This window comes from Dipteris shenzhenensis, chromosome 18 (genome assembly GCF_047967505.1).
Source record: "Dipteris shenzhenensis isolate YYH24624 ecotype China chromosome 18, Dip_SZ_1.0, whole genome shotgun sequence".
NCBI classification, from domain to species: Eukaryota; Viridiplantae; Streptophyta; class Polypodiopsida; order Gleicheniales; family Dipteridaceae; genus Dipteris; species Dipteris shenzhenensis.
In genome coordinates, this window is record NC_141613.1 from 53,389,510 (window position 1) to 53,413,609 (window position 24,100).

A 24,100-nucleotide genomic window follows, 5' to 3' on the forward strand; every position below is an offset into this window, starting at 1 on the left:
CAAACTGGCTGTTACAGACTCTCCGGGAGAGTAAACTTGATGCTCCGTTACCTGGCAGGACTCGCAGTGCAGCAAGGCACATGGAAGGTGCTAATTCAGTGGAATCAGCATATGCAGGTACTCTCCTTGATGAAGACGAACCTGCCACATTTGAAGAGGCACAAGGTAATGTGCATTGGATGAATGCCATGCACGATGAGTTGCAGTCCATTGCAAAAAATAAGACTTGGGATGTTGTGGACTTGCCACAGGGTAAACATGCTATTGGCACACGATGGGTATTTAAAGTCAAACGGAAGCCAGATGGCTCCATTGACAGATATAAAGCCAGGCTGGTTGCTAAAGGCTATGCTCAGAAAAAGGGCATAGATTATGAGGAGACTTTTGCTCCTACATCCCGGATGACCACCATCCGATCAGTAATTGCAATGGCTGCACATTTTGAGTGGAATGTTCATCAGTTGGACATCAAAACAGCCTTCTTAAATGGGGACTTGCTGGAAGAGGTGTATGTCAAACCACCTCCGGGTTTTGAAATTACAGCAAATGCACTTCAAGTCTGCAAGCTTAATAAAGCTTTATATGGGCTGAAACAGGCCCCTCGTGCATGGTATGCCAAGATACATGCCTTTTTGACCAGCAAGGGGCTGCACAATAGTCCTACTGAGAGCACCCTCTACATTAAGATGGATGGGGGGGAAATATTAGTCATCCTTCTTTATGTTGATGACTTACTGCTCACAGGGTCCAATGACAACAAAATTGCAGATTTCAAAACTGATTTGCAGACCCACTTTGATATGTCAGATTTGGGGCTGCTTCACTTTTATTTGGGGATCCAGTTCTCTCATGAGAGACGTGGCACTGTTATGTCTCAGTCCAAGTATGTTCAGAAACTTTTGGACAGATTTAACATGCAAGAGTGTAAGCCCATATCTACTCCTATGGAACCGGGGCTGAAACTCACAATGCATGATGCAGGAGAATCAGTTGATGCCACACTTTACAGTCAAGCTGTTGGATGCCTCATATATCTCTGCAATACTAGGCCTGATATTCAGTTTGCAGTATCTCAGGTGAGCAGGTACATGCACAGCCCCAAAACTATGCATTGGCAGGCAGTTAAGCGCATCTTCCGTTATTTGCAAGGCACCAAGTCTTTTGGCTTACTATTTCCCAGGGGGGGTGACTTGCAGATGCATGCCTACAGTGATTCAGATTGGGCTGGTGATTATGACACTAGGCAGTCCACTAGTGGCAATTGTTTCTTTTTGGGAAAATCTTGCATTTCATGGCTGAGCAAGAAACAATCTACAGTGGCTACCTCATCATGTGAAGCTGAGTACAGGGCAGCTTTCACAGCAACAGTTGAATGTGTCTGGCTGAGACGTTTATTTGCTGATCTTCATCTGTCTTTGGAGGGTCCTTCTCCAATTCTCACTGATAGTCAAGGTGCCATTGCAGTGGCAAAGAATCCAGTGTTTCATGCTCGCACGAAGCACATTGAGGTTCACTATCACTACGTCAGAGAGAAGTTGCATGCAGGAGAGATCAGTATGATCTTTGTGTCCACACATGACAACGTTGCAGATATTTTCACCAAAGCACTACCACGTGAGAAGTTCGAGGCATTTCGCAGTGCCCTGAACTTATATCCGTTTGGTGATTGATCAGCCTTGTACATGACATTGGCACTGCAGGGGGGTGTTGGAATTATAGATATAATTCAGCAGTGACCAATGTAATATAATAAGTTAGTTAGGGGCACTTTTCCCTCATTTAGAGGTTTTTCCCCCTAACTGCAGTTAGTTCACTAACTATGGTTAGTGACTACTAAGGTTTTGTCACTATGACAAAACCTTATCAACTCTACTTTGTGTTGTACTCTTTACACTCTATTTTGCAACTACAGCTTTCAAGCTATCGACTCTCTCACTCTCTCTAGCTCTCACTCTCTCCATCTCCTTCAGGTACACACAGCGGAAGACTTATAGTAATGCCCAGGAGCTCACATAGTGTGGTGTGGGGTGTGGAATCAGAAACTTCTTAACTTTTGTGCATAAAATAGGTGTGCAGACTCATCATTAGACAATGAACCAGCCAGATAGAGAAGACACCAAAATAATATGTTTCCGTCCAAAACTATGGACACAATACAAAATAGATAGATCCAGAGTCCCACCAATGGTGTGGTCCTCTGATCTAACCACAAGGTCGTTCTCCAATCTGCTGGCTATCTCTAGACTCGAGCCCGCGTGCTCCACCTCGAGCATCTGTAGACTTTCCGTCCAGAACGATCCTCTCCACCTTGCTGTCTGAAAACCAGCGTAGGTGGGCTGCCACTCAAGCTCAGTTCGCAGCTCCTTCAGGGTCACCTTCACCTCATGCGTATAGGCCCAAGGCTTGCCTTCTTTCTGCTCCTGTCTGCTGTCAGAGGGCTGCTCCAGAGAATGTGATCACAACACCTTGCTGCCTTAGAAGACAGCCAAGGTCCAGCCTCTAGGAACTCAGTCTGCAGCTCACCTTCAACTCTCCTTCACCCCCAGTGTGAGGCCCAAGGGAGTGGCTCTTGGCTGCTCCTGTCTGCTCCTGCTTTTGCTGAACTGTTGGATGATGAATGAGGGCTGGAGGCCCTCCTTTTATAGGCCCAAGGGCCTGTCATAAAAACCGACCAGCCTGCCTCATACTGGCCAACCAGTCTGCTGCTGGTCCAGCCATTTAAGGCCTCACAACCCGGGGCTTTTGGCCCCACACTTCTAGGGCCTTTGGCCCTCCAATCTAGGCAAGGGCCCAGCCCTATATAAGGCATGCCACTGCCCATTGGCAGCCCCATTTGCTGCTCTCTTCTCTTGTGAGGTGCTGCCCATGTGGCAGCCTCCTCTCTCTCTCTTCTCTGGGCATCTTCTGTCCTAGATCTCCCTCCCCCACGCTCTCCTCATTTGGGGGCTTACAGATGGGGAGGTGACCTTTCCAACAATTAGTGATATTCAAACCTCCATGCATTTTAGGGGAACAAATTCGATGCACCAAAAGCAGTCTGAGACTTTTTCTCCCATGTTTGGAACACCAAAAGATTTCCATAATGACATACATAAAGGAATCAAGATCTGCCTAGCTGAACATGATCTCCCCTGGCCATAAGAGACTGTGACAGTCTTTAAGATGCAATGGGAGCAGCTTAGACTTCTGAAAGTTAACATGAAGGCCAGCTACCAAACCATAAACTGAAAGGGCTTGCATCAAAGCAGAAAGATCAGGCAGAGTATTCCTTGGAGTAAAGAAAGAATCATCAGCATAGGCATGAGCAACCATGTTGCTATTTTCATCCAGTTCCAAACCATGGGGAGAATCTGTGGCCATAGGATGAGTAGCAATAGCATACAGTAAGGCACTAAGGGGACAGCCTTGACGAGCCCAATTGCAAAGAGTCCATTCTTCAAAGATGTCTCCAGAAAGAATACAAGCAGCATTGCTATCCCTGTAGAGCCAATAAATAGCCTGCTGCATTTTTATTCCAAAGCCTAAGGATCACATTGTGTGCGAGATGAACTCCCATTGAACTGCGTCAAAAGCTTTGGCAATGCCAATCTGTAAGAGCAAAACATCTTGCTGCGTGTACTTGGCATGTTCAATCCCAACATAAGCATTGGCAATATTGTCCATGATATGCCTACGAGGAACAAAGCCATATTGAGAAGAATGCAACCCATCATGCAGATAGCCTTTGATACGGTCAACAAGCATTTTAGCTATGATCTTGTAAATGACCGGCATGAGCGTGATTGGTCTCCAATCAGTGATAAAATCAGAAATCTGCTTCTTAGGAAGGAGCTTTACCAGTCCCTTTTTCCATGACAGGGGCATTTGTTGATTTTCCCAAGCTGAATTAGCCATTTGCAGTACAGGGGATTTGAGGCTATCCCAAAAAGCAAGAAATAATTCAACAATGAGGCCATCCCATCTTGGAGATTTCCATCTACCACAAGATTTAACTACATCTAACAATTCCCTTTCAGTGAAGAGAAGTTCCAGTTCCAAAGCCTGAGCTTCAGAAAGAATTGGATGGACATGCTGTAAAAGAAGCTGACGTGCGGACAAAATCTCAAGAGAAGGAAAGTCCACATGCTCAGAATGGGAGGAGAAGTGCTGCACAGTAAAATCAGCAAGTTAAGAGCGAGATGAAGACCAAGAACCATGAGGCATCCGGACCCGACAAATATTTGCAGCCTATCGTTTGTTATGCAAACTTTTGAAAAATTGCTTTGAAGAGCAGCCTTTATCCAAAAAAGCCATTGGGCTTCCCATTTAGCAAGCTTTCTTCGATCATTTGATTGGAGACAAAATTTGGCCCGACATAAGTGCATGCTTTCATTAGAAGACAAAGGCCGAAGGTGACTAAGCTTAGTCAGACTCGGGCAAGTGAGTATATCATGCACAACACTCTCCCATGTGGCTCGCATAAATGATTTACCATAATCCCGAATCACAGCTTGCATTCGAGCATCAAAAGCCTGCCATGCATAATCCAGATCAAAAAGCATCTGAGAAGAGAGAGGGTAAATGGCATTAGAAACCATAGCTTTAAAATCAGCATGTTCCAGATGACTGTTATTCAACAACAAAAGCCTTCTGCAAGGCAATTTGTCATCAGGAAAGTCATGCATGGAGAGCCTCAACCAAAGAGGTGCATGATCAGAATACGTGAAGGCATGATTAACCCAAAGTTGACAAGTAAAGGCATCACAATGCTGCGGATCAACCTGATACCATCTATCAACGCGTGCCTGATAGAAAGATTGAGCATTGTGTTGAAAGCTATAGCCCGGGAGTGTGGGCTGTAATTCCTTCAACAGATCCACCAAACGCAGCTGAACCAAAAAGTCAGACCATGGGTGTTGTTCACAAAATGAGATCGTTTAGACTTCACAAGCAGTTGTAGCTTGAATGAAGAGATATTGGACTACTTTTTTATTAGCCTTCTCCTTTAGTGCTAGCCTTTGTCATGGCTGAGTCTAGCCTTCACCTCCGAAGTGCCGACAGAAACTCAGTACGAAGACTTTGTATAAATGGATGCTCAAGTATGTGTGGTTGTGTGGATTTTTATGTGTGAGAGCATATTTTTATATGATGGTCTACACTCACTATTGGGCGCTGATGATGTCAGTGGGGATGTCAGAGTAGCTAGTCCCTGCTATGCGTGAGATTGAAACTGCACTATGTTGTGTTTTTAGAGGATGAGTTTGGGAATGTTCCTGGATTCATCTAGATACATGCTTGCTGTTCAGAAGCCAACATATGAGTATGGCCCGAAGTAATTATCTCCCGGTTGCGGAGCATTGTTGAAATCACCACAGATGAATGCATAGCGTCTCCACGGATAATTATGCATGGCATCCCAAATCAACGCTCAACCATTGGGAGATTGAGGGGCATAAACCGATGCAAATTCAAATATTTCTCTTTGAAAGAGGCATTGCATAATAATCCATCTACCATGGTGATCATTGAGAGCCACAACGGGCTGAAGATCATGCCTCACCAAAAAGGCCACTCCAGAGAAAGAGTGCTCTCCAACATAGAAAATATCATAACCAACAAAATGTCCTGTGTGACCAGTATACATGTGCTGATTATGTTCTTGCAAAGCCACTATGTGTGGCTGCAATTGTCTGATAGACATCCACACAAGTTTCCACTTTCTACGATCTCACAAACCTTGTACATTGAGTGTAACCAATTTGATGTGATCAAGCATATTTACAGGTATGGGACAGTTATGTACAGCAATAAACAAACTGACTATGTCTACATCTCCACCTCAATATGTGGACCTTTGCCCTGAGAAGAGGAATCAGCGTGAGGGGAAGACAATAGAGAAGCAACGTCCTCTTCTGGAAAGAGGGTACGATTGGCAGTGAGTGCAGCCCAAGTCAAGCCTATGCCAGAGTTTTCAGCTGATGTCTTGGTCTATGAAGATGCACCATTCCAAGTCTTGGATGGCAAAAGTCTCCTACGAGAGAGAACTTTGTGAGGGGTTTGCTATCCTTCATCCAAATTTTTACCCTTCACTTAAGACGGAGAGGCCAAAGGCATAGGAAGAGAAGCAGTAGCATTCGAGACAGCCGGGGCTCTACCTTTGTCTTGAACAGCAAAAAACTGTTTTACCCCTTTGTTTTTTACTACAAAAGAGGCATTGGCATTCTTACTCTGAGGTGGAACCATTTCAGCTTGTACTGGCATTCTGGGAGCTCGGGAAGGGCATTGTGAAGCCATATGCCCAAATTGCTTGCATTCAAAGCAAGCACCTGCAAACAGCCCCCATTTCAGCTTGTAGAAAGTACTGCCCATGGAAACATTATTGACAGTAACTGAATAAGAAACCAGTGTGGGATTATCTGTGTCCCAGAAAATGCAAAAGCGATTCGAATTGCCATTTGGTCTCGGTCGACAAACCACCTTACTAAGAGAGGCTGCAATTTTTGGCAATAGAGAAGGCATGCACTGAGAAAAATCCACAACTTCTACCCATACAGGGCAGTGATGCCGAATCAATGCCTGATTATCCCTGGTAGGAGACCAGGGCAAGACATGGACCATCTGTTAGCCATAGAAGAGTGGAGAGTGCTCTAGCAAAATCTGTTTATGCTCTTCATCAGCCATTATTTCTTCAAGAAAACCCCTCGCTGCATAATGCACTTTCTTGACATAGCAACCACCCAGGGTTCTAGTCAACCAATTGCCAACATCTGCAGCAGCAGGCATCCGTCCCGGAAACAAAATAATGATGGCATGTTTGGCATAATCCTTAACGGGGTCGAAGATATCGTCTACCTCAATCATGATACCTGTGGTAGGAACTGGATGATTCCAACTTTTCCTTGTATCCTCAAAGCCCTCATGCATTATGCATATACCAGCTGAGCCTATGCAGAGGCATGTAGGGGGTCATCCTAACCCATTACCTGCTTTGGCTTTTTGATCTGAAGCGATCTTTCTTTGTGAAAGGTCTTCTCGTATGGACAATCCACCATTGTAGCAGACGAAGAGAAGGAACAAAAAAAGGACAGCAGGACAAGAGATGAAAGAAGGGCAGTAGGAAAGAAATAAAGAAAATACAGCAGCAGCCCAAAGGAGTACGGAGAGTATGGAGAAACGAACGAATGAAAAAAGTACATCACGGCTGTACGGACTAATAGTATGGACAAGTACGAACAGAAAACAGAAAAGCAAAGAAACATACGGGCAAAGTTCAGTACGACTGTGCAAACAGTACGTACGGACTAACTATAGACACACACGCACACATATCTATATATATTGATATGATATAGACATATCTATGTGTGTGTGTCTATAGTTAGATAGATAGATATAGAGAGAGAGTTGTATTAACGTATTTGGGAGGCCTGGTGGGGCTATTAGACAAAGTACAATCAATAGACTAACTCATACAAGCCACTGTGGGCTGAAGCAAAGGACTTTGCTTAGGCCTTTGCTGAGTACTAAGCTAATATTCTCAACAATCTCAAAATTTGTAAAACTTAGACATGCAAAGTTATTACTCCAAATACATATCCGTGGGTCATGGTGGCTCTCCGATGAGACACTAGGATTGTTAGAAACGAGAGAGTGTGAGAGCAAGAGAGCTGAACGTAGTACTTGCAATAGAAGAAGTGACTTATACAAGAAGTGGGATGGGTTTTGTCTAAGTGACAAAACCTTATTCTTCACTAACCGTAGTTAGTGAACTAACTGTGGTTAGGGGGAAAAACCTCTAAATGAGGGAAAAGTGCCCCTAACCTACTTATTACATTACATTGGTCACTGCTGAATTATAATAATAATTCTAACACCCCCGTGCAGTGCCTATGTCATGTACAAGGAAATGATCAATCGCCAAAAGGAGATAAGTTTAGGGCACTGCGAAATGCCTCAAACTTTTCACGTGGAAGTGCTTTGGTGAAGATGTCTGCAACATTGTCATGTGTTGACACATAGATCATACTGATCTCTCCTGCATGCAACTTCTCTCTGACATAGTGATAGTGAACCTCAATGTGCTTCGTGCGAGCATGAAACACAGGATTCTTTGCCACTGCTATAGCACTCTGACTATCAGTGAGAATCGGAGAAGGACTCTCCAATGAAAGATGAAGATCAGCAAATAAACGACGCAACCAAACACATTCAACTTTTGATGTGAAAGCTGCCCTGTACTCAGCTTCACATGAGGAGGTAGCCACTGTAGACTGTTTCTTGCTCAACCAAGAAATGCAAGCATGTCCTAGAAAGAAACAATTCCCAGTGGTGGACTGCCTAGTATCATAGTCTCCAGCCCAATCTGAGTCAGTGTAAGCATGCATCTGCAAGTCACCCCCCTGGGAAACATCAAGCAGACTTTGTACCTTGCAAGTAACGGAAGATGCGTTTTACAGCCTGCCAATGCATAATCTTTGGGCTGTGCATATACCTGCTCACCTGAGAAACTGAAAACTGAATATCAGGTCGTGTATTGCAGAGATAAATGAGGCATCCAACAGCTTGACTATAGAGTGCGACATCAATTGATTCACCCGCATCATGCATTGTAAGCTTCAGCCCCGGCTCCATGGGAGTGGACATAGGCTTGCAATCATGCATGTTGAATCTGTCCAAGAGCTTTTGAACGTACTTGGACTGAGACATAACAATGCCACGTTTCTCTTGAATAAACTGGATCCCCAAAAAGAAATGTAACAAGCCCAAGTCTGACATATCAAATGTAGCTTTCAATTGGGCCTTGAAATCTGCAATTACTTCCTCATTTGATCCGGTGAGCAGCATGTCATCTACATAAAGAATGATGACCAGAATATCCCCCCCATCCTTCTTGATGTAGAGGGTGCTCTCAGTTGGACTATTGTGCAGCCCCTTGCTGGTTAGAAAGGCATCAATTTTGGCATACCATGCACGTGGGGCTTGTTTCAGCCATACAAAGCTTTATTCAGCTTGCATACGTGAAGTGCATTTCCTGAAATTTCAAAGCCCGGAGGTTGTTTGACATAAACCTCTTCCAACAAGTCTCCATTAAGGAAAGCTGTTTTAATGTCCAACTGATGAACATTCCATTCAAAATTTGCAGCCATGGCTATAACTGACCTGATGTTTGTCATCTTGGATGTAGGAGCAAAAGTCTCCTCATAATCTATGCGCTTTTTTTGAGCATATCCTTTTGCAACCAGCCTTGCCTTGTACCGATCAATGGACCCATCTGGCTTTCTTTTGACTTTGAAAACCCACCGTGTACCTATGGCATTTTTACCTGGTGGCAAATGCACAACATCCCAAGTCTGATTTTTATGAATGGACCGCAACTCATCGTGCATGGCATTCATCCAATGCACATTATCTTTTGCTTCTTCAAATGTCTCAGGTTTCTCCTCATCAAGAAGAGTTAAGCTGATTCAACTGAATGAGCTTCCTCCATGTGCCTTACTGCACTACGAGTTCTGCCAGGCAATGGAGCTTCAAGCCTACTCTCCCTGAGAGTCTGAAGCAACCAATGCGGGACTGTTTTGGCTGCGTGTATCTCTTGAATTTCTTGCCTGACAACTTCATCCACACCCTGAGGTTGTACCAAATCAGTTGGGGGCTGAATCTGTACTTGTGGAGCTGGCGGAGGTTGCTGTAAATTCTGATTTTCAGCGGGGGAACCAAATGCTATAGGAAGCATCCCCTCAAACACATCATCTGAAGAGGCCAGAATCTGAAATTCAGCATTTGTATGTGCAGAATTTTCAGAGAATATGACATCTCTATTGACAAAAATCTTGCGTGTAGCAGGATTGTAGAGACGATAGCCTTTGCTTTGTGAACTATATCCCACAAAAATGAATTTTAGTGCCTTATCTGACAACTTGTGTCTGAACTCCACAGGCACGTGGGCATATGCAACACAACCAAAAACTCTGAAGTGGTCCACTGAAGGCTTTCTCCCATGCCATGCCTCATAGGGAGTGATTGTCTTCAAAGCCTTTCTAGGAGCCCGATTCAAAATATAGTTTGCACACATGAGGCCTTCTAGCCAAAACCTGTGAGGCAACTTCTTACTTGTGAGCATGCATCTATCCATTTCCATGGCGGTGCGATTCTTCTGTTCAGCTTTGCCATTCTGTTGAGGTGTAAGCCTCACTGTAAGCTGATGCATAATGCGTTTTTCTTTCAGAAATGTCTCAAATTCATGAGACATGTACTGCCCCCCTCGATCTGTGCGAAGTGTCTGCACCTTGAGTCCTGTCTCATTTTCAACCATAGCCACAAAGTGTTTGAAATGCATAAACACTTCTAATTTTCCCTTGAGACCACAGACCCAAGTATAGTCGGCAAAGTCATCTATGAATGTAACAAAATAGAGATAACCCCCAAAAGCAGGTGTCCTCATGGGACCGCAGACATCACTGTGAATAAGCTGTAATTTTCTTGTAGCTTTCACTGCACCATCCTTCTTGAAGGGAAGCCTATGCATTTTGCCAAGAATGCAACCTTCACATGCATGAGGAGGAGGCAACTCCAAAGGAGGTAATGCATCAATCATATCATGCCTCTGAAGTGTCATTAAGCTGCCATAGCTCATGTGCCCATACTTGGCATGCCGTAACTCCGCATTGTGCATCGCAGCAGTGGGAGTGCTAACTGATAATGCAAGATGGGATCTTTTTTCATATAAATCAAGCTGAAAAAGAACCCGATACAAAGTGCCAGACAACCTCAAAGCATATTCATTTTCTTTGTCTGTGACTGCACACTTGTCATCATAAAAAACAACCTAAAATCCTCCTCTATTGAGTGAGGACACTGAAAGCAAATTCTTCTTTATACGTGGCACATAGAGTAATCTGAAATTTTGAAATCTGTGCCATCAGTGGATGTGAGAATAATGTCTCCCACTCCACACACTGAATGATAAGAATTATTTGCACAAGTTACCTTCTTCTTGGTGGGTGAAGAATGCAAAGTTACAAACAGATTTTTCTTGGAAGTGATGTGCTTTGAAGCACCACTATCAAAATACCAAGTATATCAAAATACCAAGTATGTAGTGTTTCATCAACACTGAAAGAGCATTCATCCTTTGAAGGATCGTAATTGCAAGTCAAAAAAGCATATGGGTCATCATGATTAGTGGCTGTAGTATCTGAACTACCCACTGAAAAATCTGAAGTGCAAGTCAAAAAGGCATAGTGCTCTTCAACCAAGTTGGCTGCAACATCTCCTCCATCATGGCAATGTGGACATGATGCATCTGATACAGCCATACCGGAATCCCTTTTCTTTTCTTTGGCTATGCGCTTCTTGCATTCTCCAATATAATGACCTGGCTTCTTGCAATAATGACAGATGCCCTTCTTTTTCTTCTTGTTTGTATCACCCTGTGCCTTATAAGAAGGTTGTCCAGAATCAGCTTTATGCTGGTGTGTGGGCTGATTGGCATGTGGCTTATGCTGCCCTTTACCCTTGGGCTTGAACTTGGAGAGCATAGCATGCTCGCCAGCTTTGCGTGTTTTTTCCTCTTGCAACAGAAGTCCTACCAACTCGTGAAAGGAGAGAGGATTGCTGCCCCTCCTCAATGACAAATTCAGTGAGGTGTGGAAACCGAGATAGGACTCAGGAAGAGAGTTCAGAGTGGTGGAGATCATCTCTGAATCCGGAATGACTTCATCAATGTTCAGCAATTGTTCCCTAAGATCCTGAAGCTTCGTGAGGTGAGTTTTCATGGAATCTCCCTCCTCCATATGTGTATGGGAGAGTTCTCGCTTCAGAAAGGAAACTCTGGCATCGTTTCTTGTTGCAAACATACTCTCTAGTATTACCCAAGCTGCCATAGATGTCTTGCATGACCGAATATGAGGTATAATGAACCTCTTGACAGAAAGAGAAATTACTGAAAGAGCTTGTGCATCTCTAGAGTCCCATCTTTTCGGCTTTGCTATGGGAGCTTCTGGAGCGGCTGCTCCAATCACATGTGCTGTATTTGTACCTCTACCCCTACCTCCAGCTGTAGGAGTGACAGGTGTAGGCGTTGTATCTTGTCTTTCTTCATCTCCATTGACATAATCCCAAAGATTTCTGCCAACTAAGATATTTCGAACCATGAAACTCCACAAGGAGTAGTTGGTGCCATCCAACTTATCCTCCTGTGTGAGAACCCCGAACACCTCATTTGAGTTGTTCTGTGCCATTTTTGCCAGATAAACTCAGAAATACAGCAAACTGAACAAGTAAAGTCCCTTCTTGGGATGTAAGATGCACAAATAAAATCTGCCAAAGAAAATCTGCCCTCAGTGACAAATATTGTCACAGCCGATCAAAGGCTCAAAATGCACCACAATGCTCTACTCAATGCCTAAAAATCTGCAAATAGAATCTGCAAAAGGTGGCAAAAGTCTGCAATTTAACTCGTACTGAGTCCAAAACTGTTTGCAAACTTCCAAAATGCCCTTTTACCTGCAAAATTGCAACCCAAATGCAAAAGTCCCAATTTCTTGTGGGAAATTGCATACAAAAGAGGGCAAATGGTCTGAAAGCCGCAAATGTTGCACAAATTGCAGTCTGCCTGCAAAAGCCCCAAATTTCACTGCAAAATTGTAGTGTAATTGCAAAAGCCCCAATTTCTTGGACGACCTGCAACCCAACTGCAGTATCTGTCCACAAATACAGAATGCTCCAAATTCTCTGCAAGATCTAAGCCAAACAATGGCTATCTGCAGATAATGCCTGCCAGAAAACAACTGCTCGAGTACCTGCAAGAATATAACTTGCACAAAAGTGCGGATGCCAACCAAAAGTACAAGGGCATGCAAAATGTACGAAAATCCGTACGTGTACGGATTTGCAGAAACCTGTACGGATGGTAGCTGTACGGAGTACGGACAACCAGCGCAATCAGGTACGGATGTCTGTGTGCGGATGTACGGCACAGGGCAATTGGCAGTACGGATACTGATAGCGACAATGTACGAACACTGTACGGGCTGGCGCAGATGTACGGAGTGCTGGTGGGCTAGTCGATGGTACAGACACTATACTGAATGTACGAAAACATACGCAGATGTACGGATAGCGGGAGCTCCGTGAGTTTGTACGGCTGTACGACAGTACGAACGAAAGGTACGGCTCAAGTACGGGCTCTATGGAATCAGTCCATACGACTCGTACGGACAGAAAAGTACGGACGGGAGCTTGCGGGAGCAGGGATCAGGGAGTAGAGAGCAGGGAGCTTGCGGGCTAAGAAACAGAGAGTAGGATCTCGCTCTGATACCAAATGTTAGAAACGAGAGAGTGTGAGAGCAAGAGAGCTGAATGTAGTACTTGCAATAGAAGAAGTGACTAATACAAGAAGTGGGATGGGTTTTGTCTAAGTAACAAAACCTTATCCTTCACTAACCGTAGTTAGTGAACTAACTGTGGTTAGGGGGAAAAACCTCTAAATGAGGGAAAAGTGCCCCTAACCTACTTATTACGTTACATTGGTCACTACTGAATTATAATAATAATTCTAACAAAAATGTCATGGATCTGTGTCTATTGAGCCGTCTCTGGCTACGGGCCGGGGGGCATGGTCTCTTTGATCTCTTTATCTAGGGCCATATCAAGAGTGACACCTGAACTCGGACGTCTCCTTTAAATAGAAGAATGATGGGCTGGACATTTATCGTGCATGCTCTGGTCATTTTTTGTGTCGTTGGCTCCACCACTTCGCGTCGTTTCTTTTCATTGATCATGATGTCCTTATCTCGGCTATCTTCTCCTCTACCCTAATGTGTCTTGGGGCTACCTCAAAGTCTTTGACATGTTGTAGTGTGCGGTCAGTCTCCTATGGCACTATCACCTCATGGTGCATGATCTGGTGCAATAAAGTCTCTCTATGTCGCTTCATCCCTAGCAGTGCAAACCTGGTCATGAAAGTGAATCAACTGGGAGATTGGCCCAAAACTGTGATCCTCTTGGAGGAGACAGTGGTATTGCCCTTGAATCTCATAGTATGCTAGGCAATTGCATAGGAAGTCCTATTGTGTCTCAACCTCTGCTATATGCATAGCTTGCATATCCTTTACTCCCTAGGCATGTCTATGGCTCTCCCTATCTCGATCCTTAGCTGGTGGGACGAGACCCATATCTGGATTCTGTCCAATGGCAATCCTTAATGCATGTGAGACCCATTTGTTCTCTAGATATTGAGGCCTGTCAATCACCCCATCCTTTGATAGAGGAGATCAATCGCATCATAAGGTTGGACCTACTTCAGCTCTACACATCACAGATTGGGGTGGGGGGGATCAGGAGCTCCCCACCAAGACACAGTTCTATCGAGACTATTTCTTGAGAGTGTCAATAGAAGAAGTGATTATCAAACCCCAGTACTTGGACGATAGACAAGTTTCACATCACATCCCATCAACTTTGGATTGAGATAGGGAGAGCTGCAAGTACGCCTCGAGGCAACGGATTTGCACGCTATGCAAGTTGGGAGAGATGGAGTCAAACGAGCACTTCTTGCGCACCTGCCCAGTATACAATGGTACCACAGTCTCTTCTAGGAGGGGTCCAGTTTTAGGCCTCTCTCCCGGCTGATTCAATTCCATGACCAGGTTTGCATCAGTCTCTACCTGATGGAGGTGCAGCAACACACAGAGACTATTACACCATGCTAGGCAACAAGATGAGTTTGGGACACAAGAGACAGAGATGGACCATACTCAGGGACATATCACTTTTCTACATTTTCGACTCCGTCCAGGGGCATAGAGACGTAGAGGAGGAGATAGATGATTTGCGGGGCCATGTAGACCAGTGAGAGGAGACGTCAAGGTGAGGCACAGCTATAACACGTAGGGACCACTTGTGACGCAGAGGCAGACCAAGGCAACCACGATGGAGGTCCAGCTCATTCCTACCTTGTTTGTAGGGAACTCTCGAGCATAGGTGTCACTCTAGATATGGCCCGTAGCATACAGAAATCCCAAAGACCATGCCCACTGCCACGGCAAGAGACGACTTGATAGATGCAAATACGAGATATCCTCGCGGCCCATAGGGCAGCTACTAGGGCACCTGGCTTTGTATTCCGATTCTGAGTTTGAGTATTTGATATTGAGTACTAGTTTAGTTTTGCTTTTTTGTTTTAGCCTAGTACTCGGGAAGAGCCTTAGCGAGCCCTTGCCCCAGCCCCACAGCGGCTTCTATGGGTCAGCTTTTGTTTATACTTTGTCAAATTGTCTCATAGGCCCGAGGGGCCTCCCACAAACATTAATACCTTCCTCTCTCTCTCTCTCTCTCTCTCTCACTCATGTGGGGAACACCCTATTTGGTTGGGGCAGCAATCGACAGAATGTTCAATTGAGAATTGCAGCTGTAATAGTTGAAATGATGTTTTTCACACTATGGAGAGAGAGATGCTGGAAAAAAATTCTGGTGTGATTTCTCGTTTGTGAAGGACAGAGAAGAAGGCAGTTGTTATTAAGATGAAGGAGACATGTTGGTTGAGAAACACGGGGAGGGCCTATCTCTAGGATGGTGTTCATTTATATAAGTGATACCTTTGTTTAAGCACAGTGCACATTGCTTAACATTCTTTTGATAGAGCTTCAAGGCACTTCCTAGTGAAACATAAGAGACACCTTTCTCTAAGCATATTGAAAATGGCATAACATTCCCCTTGTTAGAGCTTCGAGGGACTTATAAGTGAAATCTAAAATATGATCTCTTCCTTTTGAAAGTTATATGAAGCTCCTGCAGAGTTCAGACTTGCGTAGTCAAGCAACCAACTAGCCGTCACTCCCAATTAACAATCCTGCTGGCCATGTTTTGGCCATGAGAAGGGACCCTAAACATCTAAAGAATATGTTCGTCTTGGAGAGACTAAAATGAAATCGTCTAGTCCTCACAAAGAGTTGTAGCTTGAATGAAGAGATTTTAGACTACTTTTTGATTAGCCTTCTCCTGTAGTGCTAGCCATCGTCATGGCTGATTTTTCCCTTCACCTCCGTAGTGCCCACAGATACTCAGTACGAAGACTGTGTATAAATGGATGCTCAAGCATGTGTGGGTGTGTGGATTTGTATGTGTGAGAGCATATGTTTATACTATGGTCTACACCCGCTGTTGGGCGCTGATGACGTCAGTGGGGATGTCATAGTAGCTTAGCCTCGGCTATGCATGATGGTATGGTTTTCAACCTTATGAGTGACTATCATGAGATTGAAACTGCACTATGTTGTGTTTTTAGAGGATGAGTTTGGGCATGTTCCCGGATTCATCTAGATATATGCTCATATTAATATCGCCCCATAAGGCATATTGCTTGTAATATTCTAGTTTTAATGGTCAAAACGCCTTCTTAAAGATCTTCACATTGCCATAACTCCATCATTCGACTCAAATTGGTTGTTGGCTGAGTCCTGCCAAAAAATTGTTTTCACTGCTGTTTATCATAAAGAAGTCTGGTTAGATGTGATATTGATTGCTGAAAATGTACCTGGGTAGGAAATTGAGACTTTCTGTGCAAGTAAGATTGTATACATTCTTTCAGTTTCGGAAGGCAGGCTGGTCTGATCATTAACCTGCAAAGTCAGCATTTAATTATCCTGGGGGCCCAAAGGGGAGGCTTGTTGAAGGTCGGTTGTTCGGGAAGGGGAAATCCAATATTATGAAGTGAAATAACTTTCAAGCATTCATTTACTATTATTGAAAATTGAATTTTCTACTCTTACATAATATCTCTGGCACCTCAGGATTACAAGGTGCACAGAGATGAAATTCATTTAAAGCTTGTTCAAATCATGAAGGAGAGGCTACTGGTGCACTTACGGACATTACCACAGATTACTGAAACCTGGAATAAGTCAGATGACCAAGATGCTCAGCCCAGTCAGTTTGCTCGTGCCTTAACTAAGGTGCTGAATTTTTTTTAAAATTTGTTCTCAGATCTGACTACAGAACTTGGGCCATAGTGATATCACAAGTTCCAAAGAACTGTAATTGTTCTGTCTGACTGCAATTATGTATGCTAAAAGCCATTCTGTACAGGAGGTTGGTGTCTTGCATCGAGTGTTGTCTCCATTGCTTCTGGAGTCAGATGTGCACTATATTTTCACGTAAGCTTTCTTGTGCTTTAGAAATCTAAGTTTGTAGCATGCAGTATATGTTGTTCTGTTTTACTGAATTCCATTTGAATGGAAATTTGACTTTTCATGTGTAAGGTCCATTTATTAATGCTAAGAATACAAGTTTTTCATGAGGACCAAAATTTCCTTTTAGTTTCTCATATGCCATTTGCACATTGGCCAGTGAATGTCCATCTAACCACTTTTGGTCAAATAATTCTCATCTTCACATCAATAGAGATTGAATCACATTGGTACATGAAATTGGAGACTAGTGTACCACTGTTTCTAGGAAAATCCAATGTCTGACTATTTTCTTCTGTGTGTTTATCTTAATCTCTATGGTACTGGTGTGTTGTTTGTTAAGTGCCAGCAGAAAAAATTGATAAGCCTACTGATTATTTGTGTGTTCTCACGGTTTATGGTTTTACTCTCAACTAGCAGCCTACTGATTATTTGTGTGTCCTCTCAGGGACGTGGTTGCATTGTTTCACTCTCAACTAGCAGAGGCATTTTCCAAACTCGAGTTAAATTCTCCTTCTGCAAAAGAAAGGTCCGGCCCGATGCATTCTTTCTTTCTCCTTTTTATGAGGGACTTTTATCTTTAGTAAGATGTAATGTATATATAGCGAGGTTTTGCTTTTCCTAGGGGGAGAAATTGTTTTGTGTTGAGGTATTGTCATCGGTATGGTCCATCCTATGTATATGTGGTGACACATATGTTGTATGGTTGGGGTAGAGTTTCATGATTAAAGAAACCCTACTGGACGTGGGTCATGGTGTGGATAGTCCTTATGGTTTTAGGGCAACACACAATAAGGATTATTTATATTGTATCATGTTGCTGCTTTTCAAGTAGGAAAGGTCTACATTTGTATAGCATGATGGTTGTCTCTGCTCTCCCATGCTTATGTGAGTTGTTTCCCCTGATTTTAACATGTTATCAGAGTTGTGTGCTACTTTCAACATTGTATTAGAGCCCATAGTGAATTCCAAGGATGAGTAATGCAACGAAGAGTCTGTGTGACCTTCTATCCCACATGATGGTGAATGCAAAGGAGAGAGCTTCAGTTTTTCACACCATCTCTAGGGATAGGCTATGTTTTATCTTTGGAATTTTGATAGTTTCTAGCAGCTGAAAAGAGGGTAATTGTCAGTGTGTGAGGGATAATTGTGAGAGGAAGAAGAGAGGTCCTCTTAGTTCTTGTGTTAGGAATCTCGTTTTTAAAGTGTGCATTGTCACATATCATCCCCCTTGTTTCTCTCTTTACTTCCATCAAAAGATATCTCTTTGTTAGTTTTGGAAAATTATTTATGAGGGAGATTTTTAAAAACCAAGTGGTATGTTGTTATGCTCTAGTCGTATGACCTCCTAAGGGTCAGCGGAAGTGAGAAACTGGGCCGAATCAACTTGAGGTATTCTTCTAGTTGCCTTCGCATCTCGGCTTCTTTAGTAAAGCTCAGCTTAACCTATAGGGAAGCCCATTTGTAGGTTCTGGCCCCATGATAATTTCTATCTTGTACTGAGAATTTTGCAATGGAGGTAACCCATAAGGCAACTCATCCCTAAAGCAATCAGAGAATTCCTTTGCGATCTGATTAGCCAACTTCGGACTTCCCAGCTTGGGTAGTGCTACTGCTAATTGATGCGTCCTTGATCAACTCTACTGAGGTTGTATAAAGAAATAAAACTCTTTCAAAGTTTTTCAAACTGCATCACATAGACTAACAATCTTGCAATCAATGGATGGATTCTTCATAGAATACCATGCCATTCTTAGGGCTATATTTACGTGAGCAAGCCTAGTTAATTAAAAGTCCAACTTCCTCGCCTAGATTGAATACGGAGCTCGGGTCCCATACTTCAATAGAATGTTAATTTGCTAATGTGACTAGTATACGCGCAGTCAAATGGGCTGGTTTTTAGTTTTAGCCTCTTCACGAGCTTGGAGTTAATTACAGTGTGTGTTGACGCTGAGTCAAACATCACAACGACATAATGGTTGGCTACTTGCCCTTTCACTCAACTAGCTCCGTACCATTAAAGGTTGTATACCATGTTGCTACAGGCTTAGGTAAGATGGTATCATGTGCTTGCATAAAGTTACCGCAAGTAAATAAGGATGCCTATGATGTGCCAAGGTCACGGACATTTTCAGAACATGCTTGAAGAATACAATTTTCGCCCGTAGTGATGCATCTAAGAAATGCATCAGAGGTATGGAAGGCCTTGATTTCATCTTTTGTGGGCAAAACACTGATTATACTTCCCAACCTCAAGATACAATTTGCAAAATTGAAGATGTGGGATGGTGATGCCATGATGGACCCTTTGAATAAGATGAAGGCATTGAAGGGTAATTTGGACACCTTTTACATGGAAGAGTTGTCTCTAAGGTTTGCCTCCATCCCTAGAAGGCCTCCACATAGCAATGATTGCTAGAATCCCGGCTACAAAAGATGATTTGGTCAGCCTAGTGATCCGAGGAGGGGATCAGAAAAAAGGTTATGGGTATGTTCTTTTGCTTGTTTCTTCAAAAATTGCAATTTGTAAGATTGGATATATTCTAGTCTTAAGAAGGCATAGATGATACAGCTGAAAAGCAAGATGCCTATAAGGAATGCATAGCATGGCCATTCCATGTCAAGATAGGTAAGGATTGGTTACTTAGTAGTAGCACCTGTAGTCAATAAAGTATGGGAGCATTGGGCATCCCCAAAGTATTCTGCAAACACTCGTTTAGATGGTGCATGCTTTGGTTGGAATAACCAGGAAGCCTCTTCATTTAAGCCAATGCTAAAATGGGAGATGCAAAGAAGACTCCAAGCGCTCTGTAGGTAATGTGTGGCGTACTTGTCACTTGCCGAGAGGTAGTACAGTCCAAGTAGTAGGTACATGCCATTAAAGAAGAGTATAATGATATTCTAAAAAATTATCATCATGAGGAAAATGCAGAGTGCTTCATTTTGAGATTGCAAACTATATTAGCAAGAAATTGATCAAGTTGATCAATATGGTGACTTGAACACGGCCAGATATATGCTATGCCGTCATGGCAAAGTTGTGTGCTCATCATGGTAATGGGATGATGTTAGAAATATTTATCTCTAAGGCATTGGCCAATGTTATAAGGAGCTAGGGGCACTTTATAACCTAGGGTTTTGCCGCTATGACTACCTAGTGTTCTCTTTCATTCTCGTTGCTGCAATCTCATTTCAGCTTCATGTCCTATTACACACGCGCTTCCATTTCTAAGATTTGGTATCAGAGCCCTTGACTCCCAGCACCTCCCCCACACTCTTGAATTGTTTTGTCGGGAGAACCTTCATTTTTGTCACGAAAACTTTCAGCCTCCATCTCATTTTTTAGGCAAGCTGCATTTATAAGTTGTCCCCGGCAAGGTGACCAGCTGTTTCCAGGCTGGGCTACTCTCTACAACAGAGTTCGGCTGATTTTGGAGCTGTTCTGGAGCATTTCGGCCTATTTCCAAGCTGGAAATCAACATCTGTTGCTGTACGCCTGTTTGTGGAGACTTCTGGCTCCTTCTGGGTCTGTGAGACTGATTTTGGAGGTGCTTTCTTTGCTGGTTTACCGATTTCAGCAACTTTTTGGATCCTTCTTGATGTCGAAATCAGCTGCCTCCTAGGTGACTTGATTTCTAGATCAGTTGCAGTCATCTGGTGCTGATTTCTCAGCAGGCGACTAGTTTTTGGTAGTTTTGAAGCTGTTTTGTAGTCCCAGAACAGGTTGAACTGTTCTTTTGCAGTTTGTTCACCTCTTGCAGGGTTTCTGCAGGAGGGCGACTCTTTCTTGAGGAGGTTTGCTTGCTGTTTTGACAACTTTGGACCTGCAGTATCAGTTCAAAGGCTGCTTGAACCTGTTTTCCACACGCAGCGCGTGTTCCAAGGTCGTTTTGGGACTGTTTTGCTGTTTGCCAGCTGTTGCACTCATTTGGCGACTGTTTTTAGGCTTTCGGAGCTGCCATTTTACTGGTTTGGACTTGTTTCCAGCAGTCTTGTGAAGGGACAGTTTGTTGTTGCACCCCTGAGTGCATAAACAGCCCATTGAGTTCAGATATTTGCTGTTTTGGTGGATTTTCAGTGGGATATATGATTTGTTTTGCCACGTACTGGCTAAGCTTGGGAAGAGATTCTGTGTTCGCAATATACCTCCCAGCAAGGGGTCTTTTGGATTGTTTTGAGGTGCATCCTTGAGCCAAGCATTGGCTTTGAAAGTGGGCATTTTTTGCCTGTGCAGGGTGTTTACAGCACGTGAACTTGTTTAAATTTTTTGCCCCTTTTTCATTTGCTCAATGTGGCACAGAATAATCGAAATGATATTTTTGGTGGGAGTTTTATGGTCAGGAATCTTTTGGTTGCCAAAGGACCTTTGGGACGTTTTATCATTTCTCATATTCAGTTCTGCCGACCTTCGAAAGCTGCTTGGGATAATTTGGAACCCTTTGGAACGCATGTATCAAGCTCGCAATGAGGCTAGAGTCTCTCATTCTTGCGCAGGGAACTTGATTTGGTGCACATGGATGTAGGGGATTCTATGGCAGACCATGTCACTTAAATTCCAGATAAAGATCTTTCTATAATGCTTGAATATAGATAAACATATCTATATATCGCTTGAATATATATAAAGTCATTCCAGATAAGCAGCTTGTTTCCACTACTCTGAACTCTTTACCGGAGTCTTATCCTTCTTTCCATACATCGCTTAATTTATCTATAAGGGGAAGTCAGAATCCTCTCAATTTTTAGGATTTGTTGGGACTCTTGTTGCTAGAGGAGTATACGAGAAAGAATATGTCATCACATGCTCATAGTCTGGAGCAAGATTTTTCCCAAAGGATAAGGGAATCAGTGATCTTTACTTTAAATGTAACTGACCAAAAGGGCTGTACAGGTCATGGCTCGCAAAACCAGCAAAAACATCTAGAAACCACCTCCAAAATCATCCTAGAATGAGACGACCAGCTCCCAAAATAAGGTGCCCTGCTGTATGAAAGTTCCAGGAGCAGAGTGACAAAAAACAATTTTAGGAAGCATGATACACAAGTTGCTTCCCATGATCCTATCAGTAGTTTTTCCTTGGAGGACATGTATCCCATGTTGTAACAAGTTTTCGACCCAGTAATACAAAAGTTTCGCCTTATTACTTATGAATGTCAAGAAGAACCGCAAGGGTAAAAAAAATTTACATTTTATTGATGGCACCACTACTTTACTCGGTGGTTTCTTGGTTTAGTAGGCGATCACATTGGAGGATAATGTCTTTATGTCACCACCTGTTGGCATGTAATCTCATATTTTCCTCCTTTTATCTTGACCTCCTGTCTGCATTGACAGGTATTGCTCTTGTATTTTTTCCTCGTATACTTCATGGTGGGTTTTTACCTTGTTTGAGGTTTCCCACACAGTAATATAAAGTTATGTCAAAAAGGTGCATGGTTGGGAGTGCAAATGAGAGTTGGGATTATAAGCTTTCTAAAGGGACCTTTGTTAGTCTATGTATATAATCTTTATGGACTTGGGGCGACCTACAGTTAGGGTTGTATGTATTGTATCATGTTCTTTATTTTGAAATATAGAAGTTTACATTTTGTTCTTCATTTTGAAATAGAGAGGTATCAAAGCTCTGTGCTTATTTTAATACTTTGCTCGCTGATCCTTATTTCTTCTCATTGTAAGTCAAAATTTTTAGGTGCAAGGGTTTTTTGGCTTGCATATGTATCTTAACCAATAACCATGACATGATCTGACCAGGTTGTATTGGGATATACAACACATTCTCGCATGCATGCACGGATTGCCTTCAAATGCCGTGAATAGCAATGGTGTGCAGAAATTAGGAGAGTTGGATGATTTTTTGCAACAAAGATATGGAAATGACAAACCAGATTAGTTTGTCATCGACTCAACTTTTGAGGTGCTGATGCATTATGCAAAGATAGTTCCAAATCGAGTTTAAGCCTCCAATGCCATGATGTGGGTCTTCACTGCAAATATAGACTGTTATTAAGATTGTAGCCATGTGGAATGCGAGGTCAATTTTAATCATGCTCTTTCAAGCTCGCCATGGCAAACATCAGGTAATTGTTTTTAGTTCTAATATCTAGAGTTTGGCAATTCACATCATGATTTAGCAATTGGGGTTGACTTATTTAATTCCATTACATTGATTTTGCTGATAAGACACTGGTTTAAGCAAGAACTTTATAGATACTATACAAACGTCATTGACAATTTGGGACTTGTGTGTATGTCGCAGGAAGCAGGTGGAAATTCTCATGTGCCACCATTTAGCTCTGTAAAACATGGGTCAAAAAGTCATTTTAGCTATATCAAGTGGGTTTTGAGCACATTCTGAATGCTCTTTTCGATTTTGTAACATATATAGAGGCAATGTTGCATTGTGTAATTTATGTTGTTGATGATTCTTATGTCTACGAGTCTTTACAATATGTGAAGGGTCTATCAAAGTCTCATTGAAGAGCTATTGTTAGTTGCTAAGAGTTTTAGAGAATTTTGTCTCTACAAATATTCATAACTTTCAAGTAGGGCTAGAAGTACCTTAATATGCACGGTGTAACAGAGGTTTCATTTAAATCTATGGGAGGTTTGCTTCTACAAGGTATGCAAGACATATTGATGCAAACCATTTTCCCACGAGTTTTGGCACAATAATGTCTACTTTCCTTTTACATGGAAACACTTGAAATACCGATTCTAATTGAAGGAAGTTAATTGAAACAAAGGGAAAACGCAAGAGTTTTGTCATCGTGATAAAAATGAGATTTTGCGCATTATTCCGATCTCTTTTACTGTAAGGCCCATTCACTTGATCCAATCCAAGCTTTTTCATAGATGCATAATTAAAGAGTAAAGATCTTGTGAGGTGTTGTGGAGGCCTTATAGATCTTTCTTTCTTTCTTTCTCCCTTGCCTCTC

The 24,100-nt window shown here is 42.8% G+C and overlaps 1 protein-coding gene across 3 annotated transcripts in view; it reads left to right on the forward strand.

The window, feature by feature from the left end:
* VPS54 overlaps positions 1-23,888 on the forward strand; it is a 115,699-nt gene extending 91,811 nt beyond the window's left edge. For 2 of the 3 annotated variants that reach the window (XM_087389332.1, XM_087389333.1), the window contains exons 16-20: positions 16,770-16,931; positions 17,065-17,132; positions 17,614-17,694; positions 22,917-23,242; positions 23,422-23,888. In XM_087389332.1, coding sequence (XP_087245458.1) covers positions 16,770-16,931; positions 17,065-17,132; positions 17,614-17,694; positions 22,917-23,055 — 450 coding nt within the window. In that variant the 3' untranslated portion in view covers positions 23,056-23,242; positions 23,422-23,888. The remainder of the gene's footprint in view (positions 1-16,769; positions 16,932-17,064; positions 17,133-17,613; positions 17,695-22,916; positions 23,243-23,421) is intronic. The other variant, XM_087389334.1, reaches the window with a different exon arrangement.
* The last annotated feature ends 212 nt before the right edge of the window (positions 23,889-24,100 follow it).